The sequence below is a fragment of the Athene noctua genome, chromosome 1 (genome assembly GCF_965140245.1).
Source record: "Athene noctua chromosome 1, bAthNoc1.hap1.1, whole genome shotgun sequence".
Lineage (NCBI taxonomy): Eukaryota > Metazoa > Chordata > Aves > Strigiformes > Strigidae > Athene > Athene noctua.
Genome location: NC_134037.1, coordinates 114,422,755 through 114,441,201, shown reverse-complemented (window position 1 = coordinate 114,441,201; position 18,447 = coordinate 114,422,755). Strand labels below are relative to the sequence as shown.

At 47.1% G+C, this 18,447-nt stretch overlaps 2 protein-coding genes across 3 annotated transcripts in view; both read left to right on the top strand.

Moving 5' to 3' along the window:
• The first annotated feature begins 61 nt into the window (after window positions 1-61).
• Window positions 62-1,404, top strand: SMIM26 (small integral membrane protein 26). The gene is made up of 2 exons (XM_074926589.1): window positions 62-210; window positions 1,006-1,404. Exons 1-2 carry the CDS (start codon window positions 93-95, stop codon window positions 1,188-1,190), a joined length of 303 nt encoding a protein of 100 aa, XP_074782690.1. The 5' UTR covers window positions 62-92; the 3' UTR covers window positions 1,191-1,404.
• A 1,343-nt stretch (window positions 1,405-2,747) lies between these two features.
• Window positions 2,748-18,447, top strand: part of DTD1 (D-aminoacyl-tRNA deacylase 1) — a 32,343-nt gene continuing 16,643 nt past the window's right edge. For both annotated transcript variants that reach the window (XM_074926574.1, XM_074926569.1), the window contains exons 1-3: window positions 2,748-2,871; window positions 6,006-6,096; window positions 8,935-9,170. In XM_074926574.1, the coding sequence (XP_074782675.1) occupies window positions 2,829-2,871; window positions 6,006-6,096; window positions 8,935-9,170 (370 nt within the window). In that variant the 5' untranslated portion in view covers window positions 2,748-2,828. The remainder of the gene's footprint in view (window positions 2,872-6,005; window positions 6,097-8,934; window positions 9,171-18,447) is intronic.

Here is an 18,447-nt window from a genome sequence, read left to right as displayed (position 1 = left end):
CCAGGGCGCACGCGCGCAGCGGCGTTCTCTCGCCCCTGCCGCCCGATTGGCGGGAGGGCCCGACCAATGAGCGCGGGCGTTGTTGGGGAGCGATGCGGCTGGTGGTGTGGAACACGCGGGCGGCGCTGCTGTACTCGCTGGGCAGCTGGACCATGCTGGGGGCCATGATCCACTACAACTCCACCAGCAGCGGCGACGGCCGCGGGCCCGGTACGGGCTGGCGCGGCCCCGAGTACGGGGACGCCGCCCGGGGTCAGCTCGGCGGGGCGGGGCGGGGCGGCGGGGTGACGTAGCCGAGGGCGGGCCTGGCCGAGGGGGCGGGGTTTGGCCGAGGGTGCCCGGCCGAGGGGCGCCACCCTCCAGGGCCCGAGGGAAAGGCGCAGCCGGCGGTGGGGTCTCCCCAGCCCCGGTTCCGGCTGTGCCCTCGGCCGAGGATGCTGCCTGCGCTGAGCTGCCCTGGCAGCCTGCCTGCCTCTCGGAGCTCTGCGGCCGCCGGGTGTCAGGGCTCCCCATGGGAGCGGCCGGGGCCCGGCAGGGCAGCTGAGGCGGGCTCAGTGTGTGTGCAGTGCTTCCTGGCATCCCGGGGAGGTTCGTCCTCAAAGAAGATAAATCCCGTCATGATGGGAAAAGGGACAGGGTCTGGACCCTTTCCAACTTGTTGCTTTTGTTCGCACTGCAGGAATGGTTCAAAGCTGCACCTGGGAAGGGTTAGATTGGACATTAGGTGTAGTATGTGTATGCAGGTGTAGTAACATGGAGCTAGCTGTAATGTGGGTAACTCGGAGGCCAGTTGTTATTGCAGCTAGTATTGAGACTAGTCCAGTACCAGTGCAGCGACCTAACTTACCCTAGTAAATCACTTTTGTCTACACAGTCACCAGATCTTTGCTATCTGTTTCTTAGAATTTGAGAAAGAGCAAAAAGAGGACTGAATATCTTTGTTTGTAAAACATTTTAATTGCTATGCTCTTTTTTATCTCCTCTGTTACCCACCCTGTTCCTTAGAGAATGAAGGTGATGCTCAGGCAAACCAAGCAGGCCGCAAGGAAGTATTCACTAGAGAAACAGCTTTAGGATTTAAAGTGACAACAGTAGTAACATACAAGGATGTTCAACCTCCTCTTACTCGACTGCTCAGGCGTGTGGTGTCATTCTTTGGTTTTAATGATGACCCACCTTCTGAAAAGTGAGTGATCCTGTTGCTCAGACCTTTGTGCTGGAGCTGGCTTCTCCGAGAAAGTCATCCTGGCACCTGGCATCAGATCATCGGTGGAAAACTCTCTTGCATTGCTGAAACAACAGTTCCATCTCTGACACGACTTTGCAGAACTTGGAAACCTTCTTGCCTGCTCTCTGCTGTTCTTTGCAAGTGTATTCAAATTACTAAACACAAACTGGGTTCAACTAGGTGTGTTGTGTGTTGTTAATGAATCTGTGTGCTGCCTGGTGTCCTGTGTCCAGCCATCTGACTGGGTGGCTGTTGCGTTTTTTTTGTGAAGTTGGTTTCCCGGCTGGTGTGCAGGATGTACCCGAGTGGTCCGGGAGGTACCTGAAATGGTTCCTCAACTGATCAGCTCTGAAACAGATACTTTAAGGACGATGAGTAAGCGGGGAGGAATGTAGTCTTCCAGGCATGAGAGTTGTTAATTGTCCTTCAAATAAAACCTTACAAGAGATGAATTACAAGTGCAGAAATACTACTGTAGGCTGAAAATTTACTAAGTTTTCTGCTCCAGGCCCTTTACTAAGCCCTTGTTTCTATAGGGGTTTCCCTGATCCTTGTACATGCTGCCTCCCCTGGTAGGGTACTGTCCCCCAGCTGCTGTGGCTGTAACTAACTCATTCTGTAGGGTCCTTATGGACATCGCCTCTTTTCACAGTAAGCTGCTCCTGGCCACTGTTTTCTGTGTTTCCCCCAGTTTCTCACGCTACTGACCCTCCTTGCTGTAGGGGTCCCTGCAGCCACCACTTCCTGAAGGCTGCCCCCAGCTCCTACTTTCTACAGGGGACTTCCCCCAGTCCCTATAGACACGGCCACCCTTTAGACAATCTGACCCAAGCCCTGCACGAGTAGACCCTCCGTTCTGTAGGGGCTTCCCCCTTCCCCTGCAGGTACCTCCCTGTTTCTGTGGGGGCTGCCTGCTGTCCCTATCGCCTTTTCTAGGACCCCCACAGCCCTGCCCCACCACTGGTCTCTGTAAGGTCTTCCTGCAGTCTTTGCAGACACCACGTTGCTATGCAGAAAGCTCTCTCCAGCCCCTCTGCCCACACACCCCAGCTTCCATAGGAGCTTTGATGCCACGAGCCGCAGTTGATGCACTTAAAAACCCACGTTTCTGTAGCGGCTCCTCTGCTCCACCACCTCCTTTTCTCGAGGGCTCCTCCCAGCCACTGATCGCTATGGGTAGCACCCCTGTGCCCCTATAGCCGTTCCTATAGAGTCCACCACTCCGGTTACCTGCATTTGCTCCCTTCTGTAGGTACCCCCCTCCAGAGACCCTATAGGCACCAACTCCCTTCGGAGGAAGGGACTCCTTCCGCACGCAAAACATTTGTAGACATCCCGCCCGCCTCTACGCGCACCTCCCATTCTCTAGAGGCTTCCCACAGGGGAAGCCCCTTTAGGCACCGCTTGTGCCTCTCCTACGGGACACAGACTCGGCGGCCCTACAGCGCCTCTGGCTGGGGAGGGAGGGTGCGGCAGCACCTCCCAGCCGCCAGGGGGCGCCGTGAGCGGCGCGGTCCGGCAGGGAGCGGCCGCCGTTGCCTAGCGCCACCGCCCCCCGCCCCGCACCGGCGCCGGGCCTGCGCTGCGCGGCCGCGCCACCATGAAGGCCATCGTCCAGCGGGTGGCCCAGGCCAGTGTCACAGGTCAGTGTGCCGCCACCGGGAGGGCCGCCGGGGGAAGGGGGAGGAGGGGGCAGGCCTCCCTTCCCCGTCTCGCTCCCCCGCCGCGGCCTCCAGCGTCCCCTCAGCGCCTTCCCCTTCGCGCCGGCCCCTCCTCGCGTTGCCTCTGTGTGTGTGGGCAGCGCCAGCCCCTCGCTTTCTCCCACGGCTGACGGGTGTGGGTGGCCGAGCTCCCTCCACGCTTCGTCGTTCCCCTGCGTGGGTTTGGCGTGGGTCGTCGCGCCTGTTTTTGTTGTTGGCGTGTGGCGGTGGCGCTGGCCCAGTCACCTCCTTGCATTGCTTGTGGGTGTTGATGCTGCCGTCCCAGTTGCTTTTACCCAAGGCTTGTATGTGTTGTCTCTGTAATCACCTGCCACCTTGCATGGCTTGCGTTCATTGCAAGCGTTGGCCGTGCAGTTGCAGTCGCCTCCTTGCGTGGCTTGCGTGGGCTGACACTAGAATTGCAGTCATCTCCTTGTATTGCATGCTTGTCTGGGCAGGGCTGTCCTGATTACAGCCATGCGCTGCTTGTGTGCCTTGGCAGTGCAGTTGCGATCACCATATCCTATGGCTTGTATGTATCGGGCACTGTAATCAGACTTGCCTTCTTGCACTGCTTCTGTGTTTTGGTGGTGCCGTCCCAGTTGGCATCACCCATGGCTTGTATGTGTTGTCTATAATGGGAGTTGCGTCCTTGCATTGCTTGCATGGGTTGGCAGTCCGGTTGCAGTTACCTCCTTGAGTGGCTTGCATGCATTGACACTACAGTCAAAGACACTAGATGTGTTTGAGGGTCGTTTGGATGAGATGTTGGGGGATGTGGTGTAGGGGAGAACTTTGTAGGGTCGGGCCGATGGTTGGACTCGATGATCCCAAGGGTCTTTTCCAACCTGAATGATTCTGTGATTCTGTGATACAGTCATTGCTTGTGTGTGTTGGCAGTGCCATTGTGATCACCTTCTCCTGTGGCTTGCATGCGTCAGGCACTATAATATGAGTTGCCTCCTTGCATTGCTTCTGTGTGTCAGTGGTGCCATCCTAGTTGCTAGGGTCATGGTTTACATGTGTCAGTGCTATAATCAAAGTTGCTTCCTTGCACTGCTGTTGTGTTTTGGTGGTGCAGTTACAATTGCCTCCTTGCACTGCTTGCACGTGTTGGCACTGCAATCGCAGTCATCTCCTTGTGTTGCTTGTGTGTGTCGGCAGTGCTGTCCCAGTTGCCTTTGCCCATGGTTTGCATGTGTTGTCTCTACATGGGAGCTGCTTCCTTGCATGGCTTGCACATGTTGACACTATAATTGTAGTAATCTCCTTTCATTGCTTGTTTGTGTTGGCAGGGCTGTCCTGGTCACTGTTGTGGATTGCTTGTGTGTGTCAGCGGAGCCATCTATCCCAGTTGCCTCCTCGCATGGCTCGCATGTGCTGGCACTATGATCACAGTTGCCTCTTTCTGTATGTTGTCTGTGTGTGTGTGTCAGCAGTGCAGTTTTGATCACCTTCTCCCATGGCTTGATTGCATCGGTGCTATAACCAGAGCTGCCTCCCTGCATTGCTTGTGTGCATTGGCAGTGCAGCTGCAGTCACCCCCTCGCCTGGCTTGCACGTGCTGCCTCTGCGATCGCAGTCACCTCCTTGCATTGCTTGTGGGCGGTGGCAGTGCCATCCCAGTTGCCTTCTCTTATGGCTTGCAGTGCTGACACTGCAATCGCAGTCATCCCCTTGCACTGCAGGCGTGTTGGCAGTGCAGCTGGACTCACCTTTTTTGCGTTGCTTGCGTGGGTCAGCAGTACTGCCCCAGTCACCACCATGCATTGCTTACGCAGGTCAAGGAAGCCAGTCATAGCCCTGATGCTTGCTTAGCTGATGGTAAGAGTGGTGTGTCCTGATGGTGTGTCCCTGCTATTGCACCAGTTGGACCTTCTGTGTTCAAGATGCTTAAAATCCCCAAGAAGTTTGGATGTGAGGCATTAAGTGTGACTGCTGTGGGGCTCAGGGGCAATGTGTCATGCAGCAGGATAGCCTGCACGTTAAATACATAGCTTCTGCTTGTGTGAGGCTGGTCAGTAAGCCCTGGAAGAACATGCCTGTGAGTAAGTAAGGAGCACAGCTTTTGTGCACAGCTGGTAGTGCGGGTACTGTCATCAGACCCTGTCAGCACTGGGATTGTGGCTGACTTTCTGCCACAGTTCTGGGTAGAATTTAAACTGTTGTTTCTGACTGTTAAAGAGTTTGAGATGGAGATAGTGCTGTGCTTAGCAGGAGGATAGATTCCTCGGTTGGAGGGCTCATACCTGCATTGGATGGAACGGAAGAGTTTTCCCCCATGGTTTGCTTCTGCCCATTGGGAATAGTGCAGATCTGGCCACTGGTGCACATGTAAAAGCTTTCAGCTTTTGCTGGGGGCCTGCTCTCCTTTTGTCTTACAGAATATTTGGGGCTTTTTTTCCCAGTTGCATGAGCCTTGATATAATTTTAACAGCTGGGTAGCAGGTGACTATCACAGTTCTAGGACCTCATTTAAATCTTACTACAGTCATCTTGGGCTCAGCCATGTTAAGATAATTTAAAACATTTCTCACGAAAACATAATGGATCTGTGATGGTTTGTTTTATTGTAAATGTCATTGAATAAGTTGTGTTCCCAACTGGGGTGGGTAGAATTTGCAGGTTGTTCAAAGTCTTATTTCAAAAAATCCATGAGGACTATATCAAATAGAAATCCCCTTTTCACAACTAATGCAAAGTATATAGGGAGTGGTGGAGTAGAGAAATAGAGCAGACTTACTGGTATCAACCAGATGGATAATTTTTACAAGGATTGGAGAGCACTCTGGTTAGCACTGCTGATTTAGTTCTAGTAAAAAAATCTTTATACAGTGTTTTTAAATTCTGGAGTGAGCATCTTGGGCTAGTCCCTCACAAATAAGTCACAGCATTGGGAAGTCTTTTGAAAGAAGCCTTCTACATGATCTTTACTCTAACAAGCTTAAGACAGAGAAGAAGGGTTTAGAATTATTTCTTTAGTGGTTGTACAGTTGCCAGCTGAAATCGATACTTACCTGTGTCATAAAACATGACAGTGCATTTAGTCTTAATTTTCTTTTTACCCCTTTCTCCAGTGGGTGGTGAACAAATAAGTTCAATAGGACGAGGCCTCTGTGTGCTGCTGGGCATTTCTTTGGAAGATACGCAAAGAGAGCTGGAGCACATGTAAGTCACATATTTAGTTTTGTCTTGTACTCTTTTATTTGTGTGTTTCTAACACTGAATCAGTGATACCTGTGCAGTAGCCAAACAAATGGGGTGCTCCTCCTGTTGGGAAGCTCAGGTTTGCCTGTTACTTACTCCTCAGATTTTACCTGAAATACAGGTTTCTTAGAGTTTTCTTTTTGTGTTCCATTGAGAAAAATCTGTTATCATTTCCTGTCTGTGTTTTTATGAAGAACAGACTCAAAAAGGAAGAAGCAAAACATGTTGGTTTTTTTTGATCTTCCTTTTTTAAATATCTGTCCTTTTTACTGTATGAATTTACACCAAAGGACTCCATCCTTTAAGAATGGGATATATCAGAAACCTCAGACTCTTATTTTAGCTTGCACATGAGAAGTTTTATTCTTCCAAAAGGCTGAATAGTCTCACCATTTACTTTTCTGTAAAAGTGCATCGATTCTGGCAGCCTTGAGGGCTGGCTTTGGCCATCTGTTCCAAGGCCACAGTATATTGTGATTCAGCCGGCAAACACATGCATGAGAGAGTTCTTCAGAGGCTTTTTCTACCTCCTTTGGACTGTTTATTGTTCTTGACCTCAGTTCTTATGAAGGAAAAGAAGAAACGGGTAATAGAGCTAACTGAGGTCAGGAAGAGGAAAGGCTCAAGCAGTGAAGAGAGAAGAATGTGAGTGAGGCTGAAAACAATCCTTAGCAGATGTGGAAGAGAAAGTGTGAACTAAAGGTCACTAAAGATCTCGCATAAACATGTGAATCTTGTAGAGAATTGCAGCAAAACTGAAGGTGTTTTTATTATGATATGCTCCACTGGCTTGCCTTACTGTTTGCCTCCTCAGTGTGTAACATTTGCTTTATTGTTTCTCATTCCTATCTTGGTGAATGTGAGAGGTGCTTCTGAGTATTTCAAGTGGGTGATTTGTAGTGACTGTGCTCTCAACACCAGGTTGTTTGGATGAGTGATTCAGGAAAGGCAGAAAGCCAGCACCTGTAAAAAAGGAATGAAAGAAATCAGTTTAACCAGGCTCTTCAAACCTTATTAAAGGAAAATTTAGTAACCCTGTAAATGAAACAACAAATATCTTTATCATTAAAACACAGCAGTGATGATGATTTAAGCCTGTGCACTGGGGCCTTCCAGGCTTTTAAGCATCCGCTTCATTCAGGAGTCAATTCTGGTTTTCTTGGACATGCACAGGCTGGCAAGGATGGTTTCTGTGACTGTGCCTCAGGGAGGCTGGACTAGATAACCTTTAAAGGTCCCTTCCAACCCAAGCTATTCTGTGATTCTGTGATCCTATTCTATGGCCATAACAAAGTCTCATCTTTCATTTTATACTAACTGCCTCATGTCTGGTGCAGCGTAAGATGTCTGGCTGATGGCTACAACTGAAATGTTTTGTACTTGATGTGCTCCCTAGTTTATAGATGCTGCAGATTTGTAGAAGCTAAAAGAAGAAACCGAAGACAGGCGAGTGTCATACATGCAGTCTTGTTATCAATCAGACTCCAGCTGTAGACAGGATTGCAAGTCTGCCTGCTGCTTTTCAGGATCCAATTGTGAAAGTCTCCTTGTTCGCTCTGAGTATTCAAACCAATCAGTTCTGCCTCCCAGCCAAAAATCAGTCTTACTACAAACAAGTCCCAGTCACCCCTTTGCTGTCACTTGCAGTTCTGCACTGTTCCCTGCCTTCCTCCTCTCATCCTTGGCCAGCAGGTCGAGGGGAGGTGATTCTGCCCCTCCACTCTGCTCTGGTGAGACCCCACCTGCAGTGCTGCTTCCAGCTTTGGAGCCCTCGATACAGGAAGGACATGGACCTGCTTGGACAGCTCGGAAAATGATCAGAGGGCTGGAGCACCTCTTCTGTGAGGACAGACTGAGAGAGTTGGGATTGTTCAGCCTGGAGAAGAGAAGGTTCAGGGGCGACCTTACTGTGGCCTGTCAGTACTTAAAGGGGTCTTCTAAGAAAGATGGGGACAGACTTTTTGATAGGGCCTGTACAGATAGGACAAGGGATAATGGTTTTAAACTGAAAGAGGGTAGATTTAGATTAGCTATAAGGAAAAAATTTTTTACAATGAGGGTGGTGAAACACTGGAACAGGTTGCCCAGAGAAGTTGTAGGTGCCCCATCCCTGGAAACATTCAAGGTCAGGCTGGACAGGGCTCTGAGCAACCTGATCTAGTTGAAGATGTCCCTGCTCATTGCAGAGGGGTTGGACAAAATGACCTTTAAAGGTCCCTTCCAACCCAAACCACTCTGTGATTCTGTGATCCTGATGAAAAAGTGCTGTCCTCATCTGCTTTATGGAGCTGGGTTTGGAAAGAGTGCTAGATGGTGATGAAGCTGGAAGAATATATGTTTGGAAGCAACCATAGTTTAGGATGATCTCATTTCATATTGAGTGTGATTTCCCAGTGTGGTGGGAGGATTAAACTTCCCAAAGCTATTCATATGTTAAATAATGTTGTGACACAAAATCAGATAGTAAAAAGTAAGCTCTCTTGCTTCCTATGCCATCTTTATGTCACCTTATAACTTGTAGTTATTCTGTCCTGATCTCATGCTCTGTAAAATGATGATGTTAATTAACAGTCTGACAATGTTATGTAGGGGTGCAAGGTCTTTATTGGTTATGGCTCTGCCTAATGTGATGACATTCTCATGGTTTAGAAAGGAAGGGACAGAGGGGTATCTTGTTATACGGAGGTAGAATAAATATGCACCTGCCTTCCCTTTTATGTCATCCTGTGTGGTAGGCAGTAACTTGTACCTGTTGATCCTGCATGGAACAAGTTAGGAATTACCTTTTTCTCCTCTTAGGGTTCGAAAGATCTTGAACTTGCGAGTATTTGAAGATGAAAGTGGGAAGCACTGGTCCAAAAGCGTGATGGATAAACAGTATGAAGTGTTGTGTGTGAGCCAATTTACTCTTCAATGCATCCTGAAAGGAAACAAGCCCGACTACCACATGGCAATGCCCACAGAGCAGGCGGAGTGTTTTTATAACAACTTCCTAGAGCAGCTAAGAAAAGCCTACAAACCGGAGCTTATTAAAGGTAAGGGCAAGGTTGGTAAGGTCCTTGATGGACCTTTTTTTTATGTGCTCTTCCCTGATTGCTACTTTCTTTATTCTGCCTGTGTTGCAAAGGAGCTGTCCCCCTGAAGCAGTAGATGAGGGGAGGTTATGGGATTTTCACTGGCAGCCTGGCAGGGTGATCATTCTTCCTCTAGACAAGCCATTTCCTGGCATTCCTCTGGAATAGTTTGATGTGTAGATGTTCTTGTATTGTTACTGGCTGTACAAGATGAGCAATGACTCTGACAACGTAACCCTGAGAGGCTGCAGCCATGAGAACAAGCTCTGGGGTCCAGCTCCCTCAAAGGCTGGAATTTTTGTGCTGTGTAGTTGGATTAACCCAGGAGGAGCATTTTTTTCTGAAGCATATGTAGTTAGTCAGGCTTGAAGGTGTCACCAGCATAGGACAGCGTAGTTCCATCTGTCACTTTAGTTTTACATTCTGTTAAATGGTAATGATGACAGTGGGAAGGGTAATGTGCTATTTGAGAAAAGCATTTGATTTAAGACTATTTTTTCTCAGCTCTATGCCACTTATACAACAGTTTTCTCTTCACCAGAAAATGCCTGGCTTCACTGTGCATTCATGCTCTCTCCATCCTTAATCTTTTCTGTTTGCTTTTCTGTTTGCATTACTATTTATTTTCATATTCATTTTCATATTTAGACTTGAATTTTTGATACACTTGCCCAGAATACAAGTGTCTAGAAAAGACTGTATTTTAAATGGGGGCTATTAATAGATAATGGTCAGCCTTACTTTCCTTATTTGGAAAAGAAAGGAGAAGAAGAGATAAAACTGATAGCTGGGGAAAGATTTAGAGGCTAATCTCTATGTTGACTGTAGATGAAGATAATTATCCCCGTGCTTTCCAGTGAGGCGCAGTGAAATGCACACATAAAATGTCCAATCTTGTGTCAGCTTTTCAGTAGCTTGATATGTTCTCCCAATCAAAATTTGTTGGTGATAAGGAATGCCTTTCTGATACCCCTTCCCTGCATCTCTTTCAGTCTGTAACACAGAAAACTTCTGTTCTAATGAGTTCAGAGTATGTGCTTTTTGAATCTTTATCTTTGCTGAGTTATGACTAATCTAGGACCCATTCCTATGCCTCTGGAACTGGTAACAGAACTTCCTGGGAAGTCAATAAGATTTGCTCTTGTAAGATTTAATTGAGTTGGACCCTTATGTCCTGGTAAACTAAAAGCAAGTATGGACTTTCATCCTTTGCTTAAATGAGGTGTGGAAAAGTTGATATATCTTTCTATATCTACAACTTTATCCTTGGACTTTGGAAAATGCTCTGTTTCTGAAATCCTTTAAATCAGTTTGTATTTTGGCAGCTTTTTGAACTTCTCTTTTCAGTGAATAGCAGTTATACATCTGAAATAGGTAGCCACTGTTGTTAAGTGCCCATATTTTTGCACTTGTTTGCCCATGCTTCCTGCAAAAAGAGCTTTCACTTCTGCATTTTTTTTCATGCTGAAAACATAGATTTAGAAACCCAAGAGTGACTAGTTGAAAGTGCTGGCAGCACTGAAACTACCTGTTAATTTATAATTTTGTGTTCTTTTTAGGCTGCGCCACCCTATGTTGTGCTGCATCCAAGTCTGTTAGACTCTTGTGATTGAAGTTTCTGTTGTGCCAGTTGCTTTGTCAGTGGTTTTTTTGTTTGTTTGCTTGTTTTATCTATTTATTTTTGTGCATACAAAGTTTCTGAAGCTCGGTGATTTCATGAGTAGTAGGCTAAGTTGCATGGTTGCATCAGCAGAATTTACAGTTTCCCTGTGCTGAAGCGTATTAGAGCGCAGAGCCTTTACACGCTGGCAAGCTCTATGTGAGCAGGACTGCTTGAGTGTAAGTGTAACTTTGTGAAGCTGTAATAGCTGGTCTGTGATTTAGAGTGGCATGCAAACATACTGAATTCTGCCCTGAAAAAGTCCTAAGGAAAACAACCTGACTTGCTGGGGGCTGTTCTACATGCTACTGAGTTACAAAGGGTGATGGGAGGGCCCTGGGAAGGAGTGCTGGTGAATGAATGGGCTCCACATACACATACACTTGTAGTTGTTGGGAGATTAGAGTTTGATTCTCTGGATTGCTGTAGGAGCCCTTCCCTTCAATCTTACAAATTGCTTAATGCATTTTAGAGGAATAATTTAATAATTTAAAGTGGAATTTGTGTAGCTGAGTCAAAGACGGATCAATAAATATCTTGCTGTATTGTCTTGTGTTTTCTGGTCCCTATATTTTTTCAGTAGACTAATTTGGCAGTTGGAAGTTGAGCTACTACGTGTGCCACTGTTGTAGGTGCTGGGCAGGCAGCTCCTCCATCTGGTATCTGGTCTATCTGGAGCTTGCCAGCTAGGAGCTCAGAATGGTAAGTGTTCCCCAAAGAAAAACGCAAACCATTCTTTCACACCCAGAGCAGTGGGATGTTTAACAAACAAAATCTTGGCTTCTATTTTAACACAGATGTCTTAAGACTGCAGGTGGGCACCCATGTCTAGGAAAGAGAAGGCTGCATCAGAAGTCTTTACTTGTCTTGCTTCAGTGCTTTATTGTTGTGTAATTCATTCCTTAACACCTCACTCCACACTGAGGAGCAGAGCTCATGAATGCAGGCCCGAGTACTCTGCTGAGCAAGCTAATATCCAAAAACTAGGCCTACCAAGGCTTATCCTTGTGTGTCAGGGTCTTCACTCTCTGTCTTGAATGTGGATTTAGTCTTCTGAGAAAGTAGAATTAACATGGCAAAGAGTGTGAAATATCTCACTCCCTTAATAGCAATATCTGAGTAAATGTGAGAGGATGATTCCACAAGGAGGAGTTTAGTTCAGATTAAGGTTTGGTGTGAGTTGAAAGCAGAACTGTTCTCTGATTAATTCCCTTTGTGAGTGTTGTCACTTTGGTGTAAGTGCTCTTATCTGGAGCAAGAGTACCCACATGGGGTTAATTAGGAATAACTTTCCAAGTAGACAGGCTCAGAAGTAACTTCTGAATAAAACCAATGTGAAGTTTCTAGGTCATGAGGCTTGAGATATGTCCAATTTACTCTGAAAGTAAATTATATCTTATTTTCAAATCTTTACATCTCTGATGTGGCTTTTCTGTCTCACCTCAGATAAAAGATCTTTGCCTCTGAGGAAGGCATGCTTGCCAGACTAAGGGAAAAGGAATTTGAAGAGATGGGTGTCCAGCAGAATAAACTTGTCAGTTTAACTGTACTTGTAGGATCCTATTTTATGGCAGAGGATGTTGCAAGGAGGTGATTGGATCAGTCTTACAGTGGGGAGAGGTACTACATTGAAGAGCATCGTGATATAAAAAATCAGGAAAAGAAATAGTATTTAAGGGTAAGTTGCTAGTGTCTCCCATGGACAGTACAGGGTCATTTGATAAACTTACCCAGTGTTGCTGGGGTAACAAGTAGAATCCAAGGAGGTTGGATTCTTTCTTGTCCTTTCCTTCTGACTGAAAAATGACAGTCAATATGGACAGACTCTTGGGACAGAGAGATGGAAGAGATGATGTCTTCAGTTTCTTTGCAAGAGGGATTTGTCTGCATCAGTTTCAGAAGTTGCATTCAGGGGTAGAACAATGAACTCCTGTGCAGCCTGTCTGCCTGATCGCTACAGAGGTGATGTGTTACACCAGTGTGCTACTAGGTGAATGCAAATTGCAGTGGTACCACCAATGCCAGTCTGTTTTAGGGGAGTCAAGCTTGTCTCTCACCTTACCTCTTCTGGAAACCATAACACAGAAATAAAAAATGCCTTCCCTGAAAGGTTTCATGAATTGTACTGAAACTATGGTAGACAGTGGGACAAGGGAAGGAAGGCAGGAGCATGTTTTAGAGTCAGGCAGCCAACACTGGGGGACATTCTGCTGAAGAAGCATCTCTTCCTAAGGAGGGATTAGGCATTGACTTAAGAAGAAATTGTGAAGCTAGGTTTTAGGTTTCCCTTGTTATTTCAGGCAAGACCAGACCCTGAAGCTGCAGAGAAAAACTGTGTTACAGTGAGGCCACTTCTTGAAAAGAGTTATGGGGACCAATGCACCACTAGAACCCTTTGGTTGTGTTGCATAAGGGAGATGCCAGCACAAAAATCCAGAAGCGTCCCATGAAGAAAGCACATACTGTGCAGGGACTGTGTCCCTGAAACTACAGGACACATCAATTTGTGATAAAGGAAGGTGGCAGCAGCTTCTGACAACAGCATCACCTTTGCAGTATGTTTGAAAGCTTGAAGATGAGGGGGTGTGGTGGTCCACAAGACATTGTGGATTAAGACCAATAAAGTGATTTTGGAATGTGTGAAGAAATTCTCCCTCAGTTGGCTTTTTAAATCGTTTGAGAGAAAGGTTGCTGAGACTGAAACCCACACTGCAAGGTTTTGAGACCCTTCCTGTCTTTGAGAGAAAGGTCTGCAAGAGAAAGGCTGTAGTGGAGGGCAGCGTTAACAGACATTTCTGTTTTAAGCACTGTTTCCATTAGCTCTAAATCTTAAACTCTCTTGACCTGGGGTGACCTTGGGTCAAGAGACTGGAAGTTTTAAGTATGAGAATGGGAGGCAGCTGTTACAGAAAGATGTTCCTTGACAGTAGCTCTGATGTCAAAAGTGCTTGTGACATGGGAGTGCTTTGAGTGTTCTGGTAAAGGTGTGGGCTTATTTGACCACTTTATCAGCCTCTGGAAAAATAGGCCTGTGAAGTTTACTCTTTTTTTAGGTCCATACATGTACAGGAGGTGCAAAAGGCAGACCTTGTCTGTGAGTAAAGTACAGCAGAGGGATGACACGATATGTAGAGAGCAATTTGAAAAGTTGTGCTCCCACTAATAAAATTTAAGATTTAAAAAAAATTTTGTTATTATATTGTTAAAGAAAGATACATTCGTTTTGACTCGTTTATGTGATCAGCATATAGGTACATCTCTCTCCATATACACTGAAAATATAACAACAACCCTTCTGTGAGCAGCAGCTCAAGTAGGATCTGCTTGATCTTGCCAAAGAAGCAGTATAACCACTTTCTAAGCATGTCAGTAGATCCTTCCCTCATGGTCTGCATGAAGGTATAGAGTCTTGTTTTATTGTGCTTGTCAGATGCAGGAGACAGTTCTGTGAGATTCCCGCTCTGTGGTTGGTATTTGTTCTCTAAGAGACTATTACACATTACAGTAGCTAGAGTTCAGGTGTGCAGTAGCAGCTAACCAAAAGCAAGCATTTTTCAAGCTTTTATTTCTCAACTAAGAGTCATTTATATGCATCTCTGAAAATACCTATCTGCATGATTCACCAGTGAAACCCTAAGCTACAGGTTTAGGGAGAAACTACCTGGGTTTTCTCTGCAGGTTCTCATCTGTCATGGGTGGCAAAGGGTTTGAAAACTGCTGGAAAATTATAATCACTATTTTTTTGATTGCTCTGACATCTTTTCTCAGTGGCACCCTTTACATGTTCCAGACCCTGCAGATTTATAAAATGAGAACAGATCTTTTTGAATTTTTTACTTGCTTTGTAATGCTTTTGTCTTGTAAATTTTCTGTTATTTTCTGTAATTATTTAATAATTCTCTTTTTTTCTTCTGCACCAATAGCTAGCATTCAGAACACACTGATCCTTTCCTGAAATACCCACAGCTTCATGGTATCTCTATTTACCCAGTCAAGTCAGCTGCACATTGTTAAAGCAGTAACTGTTGATGTGCCAGTAATATCTGATGTAACATGTGACACCACTGCAGCCTCAGTGGTCCTCTCCCTTGAGAGGGTACTGACTCTCCAGTAGAGTTGTCAGATAGGAAGATGTTGTTACTCCTGCTGTAGTAGTTCTTCTTGGGTTATGTGATGCAAAACTGGTCTGCACACACAGAAAGGAGCACAGAGGCCAGCAGGGGAACACAAATTCTGGACTCAGAGGATCTCAAACCCTGTCCAGGCCCCTCCCAGGGCTGTCCTCAGTCCCATGGTCCAGGTGTGATGCCCGTCATGGGGAGTCAACAGGAGTGTCTCTCCAGAGCACTTTTTGGACTGAGGGCAGTCACTGTCTAGAGATACAGGATGCAAGTGGGAGGAGAGCCTTTCAGGGGGGCACAAGACATTATGGGATGTTGAAATGCTGGGGTTTCAACCCCAAGCCCCAAATTAAGGTTGACATATGGGTGATTCCCACAGCCCTTCACAAATGGGGGGTGAGTTTGCCTTTAGGCTTCCCTCCAGGGTGCGGCCAGCCTTGCAGGGAGAGCTGTTAGGTAAAGGAGCCCCAGGTGTCTGCATTAAGTAACAAGGGTCAGGTGTCCCACTTGGGGATAAAAGCTGGGACAACTTGCAGGAAGGGGCAGTGTCTGTTTGTGAGGTTGATGTGCTTTGCAGAGTTTCCTGTTGGGGGAGGACCTTCTGCCTCACTGGAACTGGGCTCCAGTCAGGTCTGGCTTTTGTAAATGGGCTGTGTAGAGATTCAGTGTGTGGCTTCCTTGTTCTTATGTATTTGGCTGGTTGACTCAGTTATCTCCTGTCCCTTCTATGGGAGACTGCATTTCACCATTTCTTCCGCCCATTGTTGGTCATGTGGTGGTGTTGTTGGGGTCAGTGGGATTGATGTCGATTATGTATAATCTGACTTGTTTGTACCCCCAGCACTCACCCATGTCCTGACCCTTTTGTATCAAATACAATTTGGTTATTGGTTCATCTTTATGCTGCCTGTGTCCTTTATGCTAGGCCTAATAATTGGCAAAACAGATGTTTAGGTGAGGAAGCAAAAGCAGGGGAAGGGGTGGATCTAGGTAACTTCAGGAGGAACAAGCATGGACAAATAAAGGGATACAGTATAAGAAGAGTCAGCCACATGTAAGTAATGACTGGTCAGTATGCTTGTGGCCATACCCTGCACCTGATCAGCACAGTCTGCCTTGTCATCTTAGTAAAGTCTGTTTCTAACTATTTTAAGGTACCCACTGTTTTGTGTGCGTTAATGGGTGTCTGAGTGCAGCAACTGGAGTGGGATCATGAGCCTGAGGTCTGTGTCTATATGTGAGGCTGTGTGAGCAAATACACAGCAGGACGAGCTGGCAAGGAGCTGCGGTGGCCAGAGCTGAGTCTGGGTGTGTGTCCATGAGGGTGAGTCAGAGGAGGAACTAACTCCTGGAGGGACCAGGGATCTCTGTGGACAAGAGTTGTGTGTGTGTCTCTAAGGGTAAGACCGTGGGGGGAGCCAACAAACTGTTAAGAGAGCTGGAAGGAGATATGTGTGTATGTGCATGTGTATGAGGAGGTCTGTACTAGCCCCTGGAGTAGGGCCTTGACTTGTATCCCCAGGTGCCAGCATCTGGGGAGGCCAAGATCCACGGGCAGCTACTGGGCAGACTGTGTGTCTAAGCCCAGTGGCTGGAGGGTTCCACGTTGTATTTCCCACTAACGGACCTTCGTCCTGACCAGCCAGTGAGGGGTTCAGGGTGAGGCTGTAGTTGCTATTTATGTTCATGTGAGTGCTGAGTGTGTCTGCATTGAAATCTGTGTAGGGGGATGTATGTGTGGGCTTGTGGTGAATGGAGTTAAATCTGGTTGTCGGCCAGTCACAAATGGCGTCCCCCAGGGCTGGGTTTTGGGGCCACTCCTGTTTAACATCTTTATTGATGATCTAGATGAGGGGATCGAGTGCACCCTCAGTCAGTCTGAAGATGACACCCAGTTTGGTGGGAGTGTTGATCTGCTCAAGGGTGGGGAGGCTCTGCAGAGAGACCTGGACAGGCTGGAGCCATGGGCTGAGGCCAACTGGAGGAGTTTCAATGAGGCCAAATGCCGGGGGCTGCCCTTGGGCCACAACAACCCCCAGCAGTGCTACAGGCTTGGGGAGGAGTGGCTGGAGAGCTGCCAGTCAGAGAGGGACCTGGGGTGTTGATTGACAGCCGGCTGAACAGGAGCCAGCAGTGTGCTCAGGTGGCCCAGAAGGCCAATGGCATCCTGGCTTGTGTCAGCAATAGCGTGGCCAGCAGGGACAGGGAAGGGATCTCACCCCTGCCCTCGGCACTGCTGAGTCTGCACCTTGATTCCTGTGTTCAGTTTTGGGCCCCTCACTACAAAAAGGACATTGAATGACTCGAGCGTGTCCAGAGAAGAGCAACGGAGCTGGTGCAGGGTCTGGAGCACAGGTCGTATGAGGAGCAGCTGAGGGAACTGGGGGTGTTTAGTCTGGAGAAGAGGAGGCTGAGGGGAGACCTCATTGCCCTCTACAACTACCTGAAAGGAAGCTGCAGAGAGCTGGGGATGAGTCTCTTGGGCCAAGTAACAAGGGATAGGACAAGAGGTAATGGCCTCAAATTGCACCAGGGAAGGTTTAGACTAGATATTAGGCAGTATTTCTTTCCAGAAGGGCTTGTTGGGCATTGTAATGGGCTGCCCAGGGAGGTGGTGGAGTCCCCATCCCTGGAGGTGTTTAAGAGTAAGGTTGACAGTGCTTAGGGCTCTGGTGTAGTTGGGAACTGTCAGTGTTAGGTTAATGGTTAGACTGGATGATCTTCAAGGTCTTTTCCAACCTAGATGATTCTGTGATTATGTGTGTGCATATATATGTGTGCATGTGTGTAGCATACATGTGTATGTGCATGTGTGCTTACTTGGAATACATATTGAGCCTTGCTGCTGTTTGGACCTGGGGGTGTGCAGCTGTGGCAGCCATGCCTTTGTCAGGTTTCTAGATTCAACACCCATGTTTCTCAGCCCACGTGACACATTAAAGAAAGTCAATCTGATCAAAGGAGCCCCTGCAGAGACAGTGAGCTGGGTCACTGGGCATGTGTCCTCTTCTGCCGCCACCTCTGTGGGGCATAAAATGTCTGAGGAGTGCAGCTGGTAAAATTGTGCAGCTTTTTGTTTAAGGAATCAGGAATCCTTTTCACAGAATTACTTCCTTGAATCATGCTCTTGCCCCCTTTCCATTGGCATTTTCATTGCTGTGACTCTTCAGTGATCAATCCAAGAACATTTTCCTTGGCTGCTGGACCACTGGCAGCAGACTCTTGTGCAGTGCTATAGTTTTTGCCAGAGCTTGTATCTGTAGTTCATGGCATACAGCCTTTGGCAAAGCAATTGGACGGTAGATATGTTGTGATATGGCCCATACGTGTTGGACAGGCCTGAACATGCCTTTTTTTTACCTTTTTCTTTTAAGCAAAAACCAGACTTCTCTCTGAATTAACAGCATGTGATAGGGTAGGACTGAAAACTCTTCGAGAGCTGTTTGTCCTCAGTAAC

Coding starts and splice junctions, on each gene's coding strand:
- SMIM26 (XM_074926589.1), top strand. CDS start 93: ATGCGGCTGGTGGTGTGGAACACGCGGGCGGCGCTGCTGTACTCGCTG. Junction 211..1,005: donor CGGCGACGGCCGCGGGCCCG/GTACGGGCTGGC, acceptor CCTGTTCCTTAG/AGAATGAAGGTGATGCTCAG.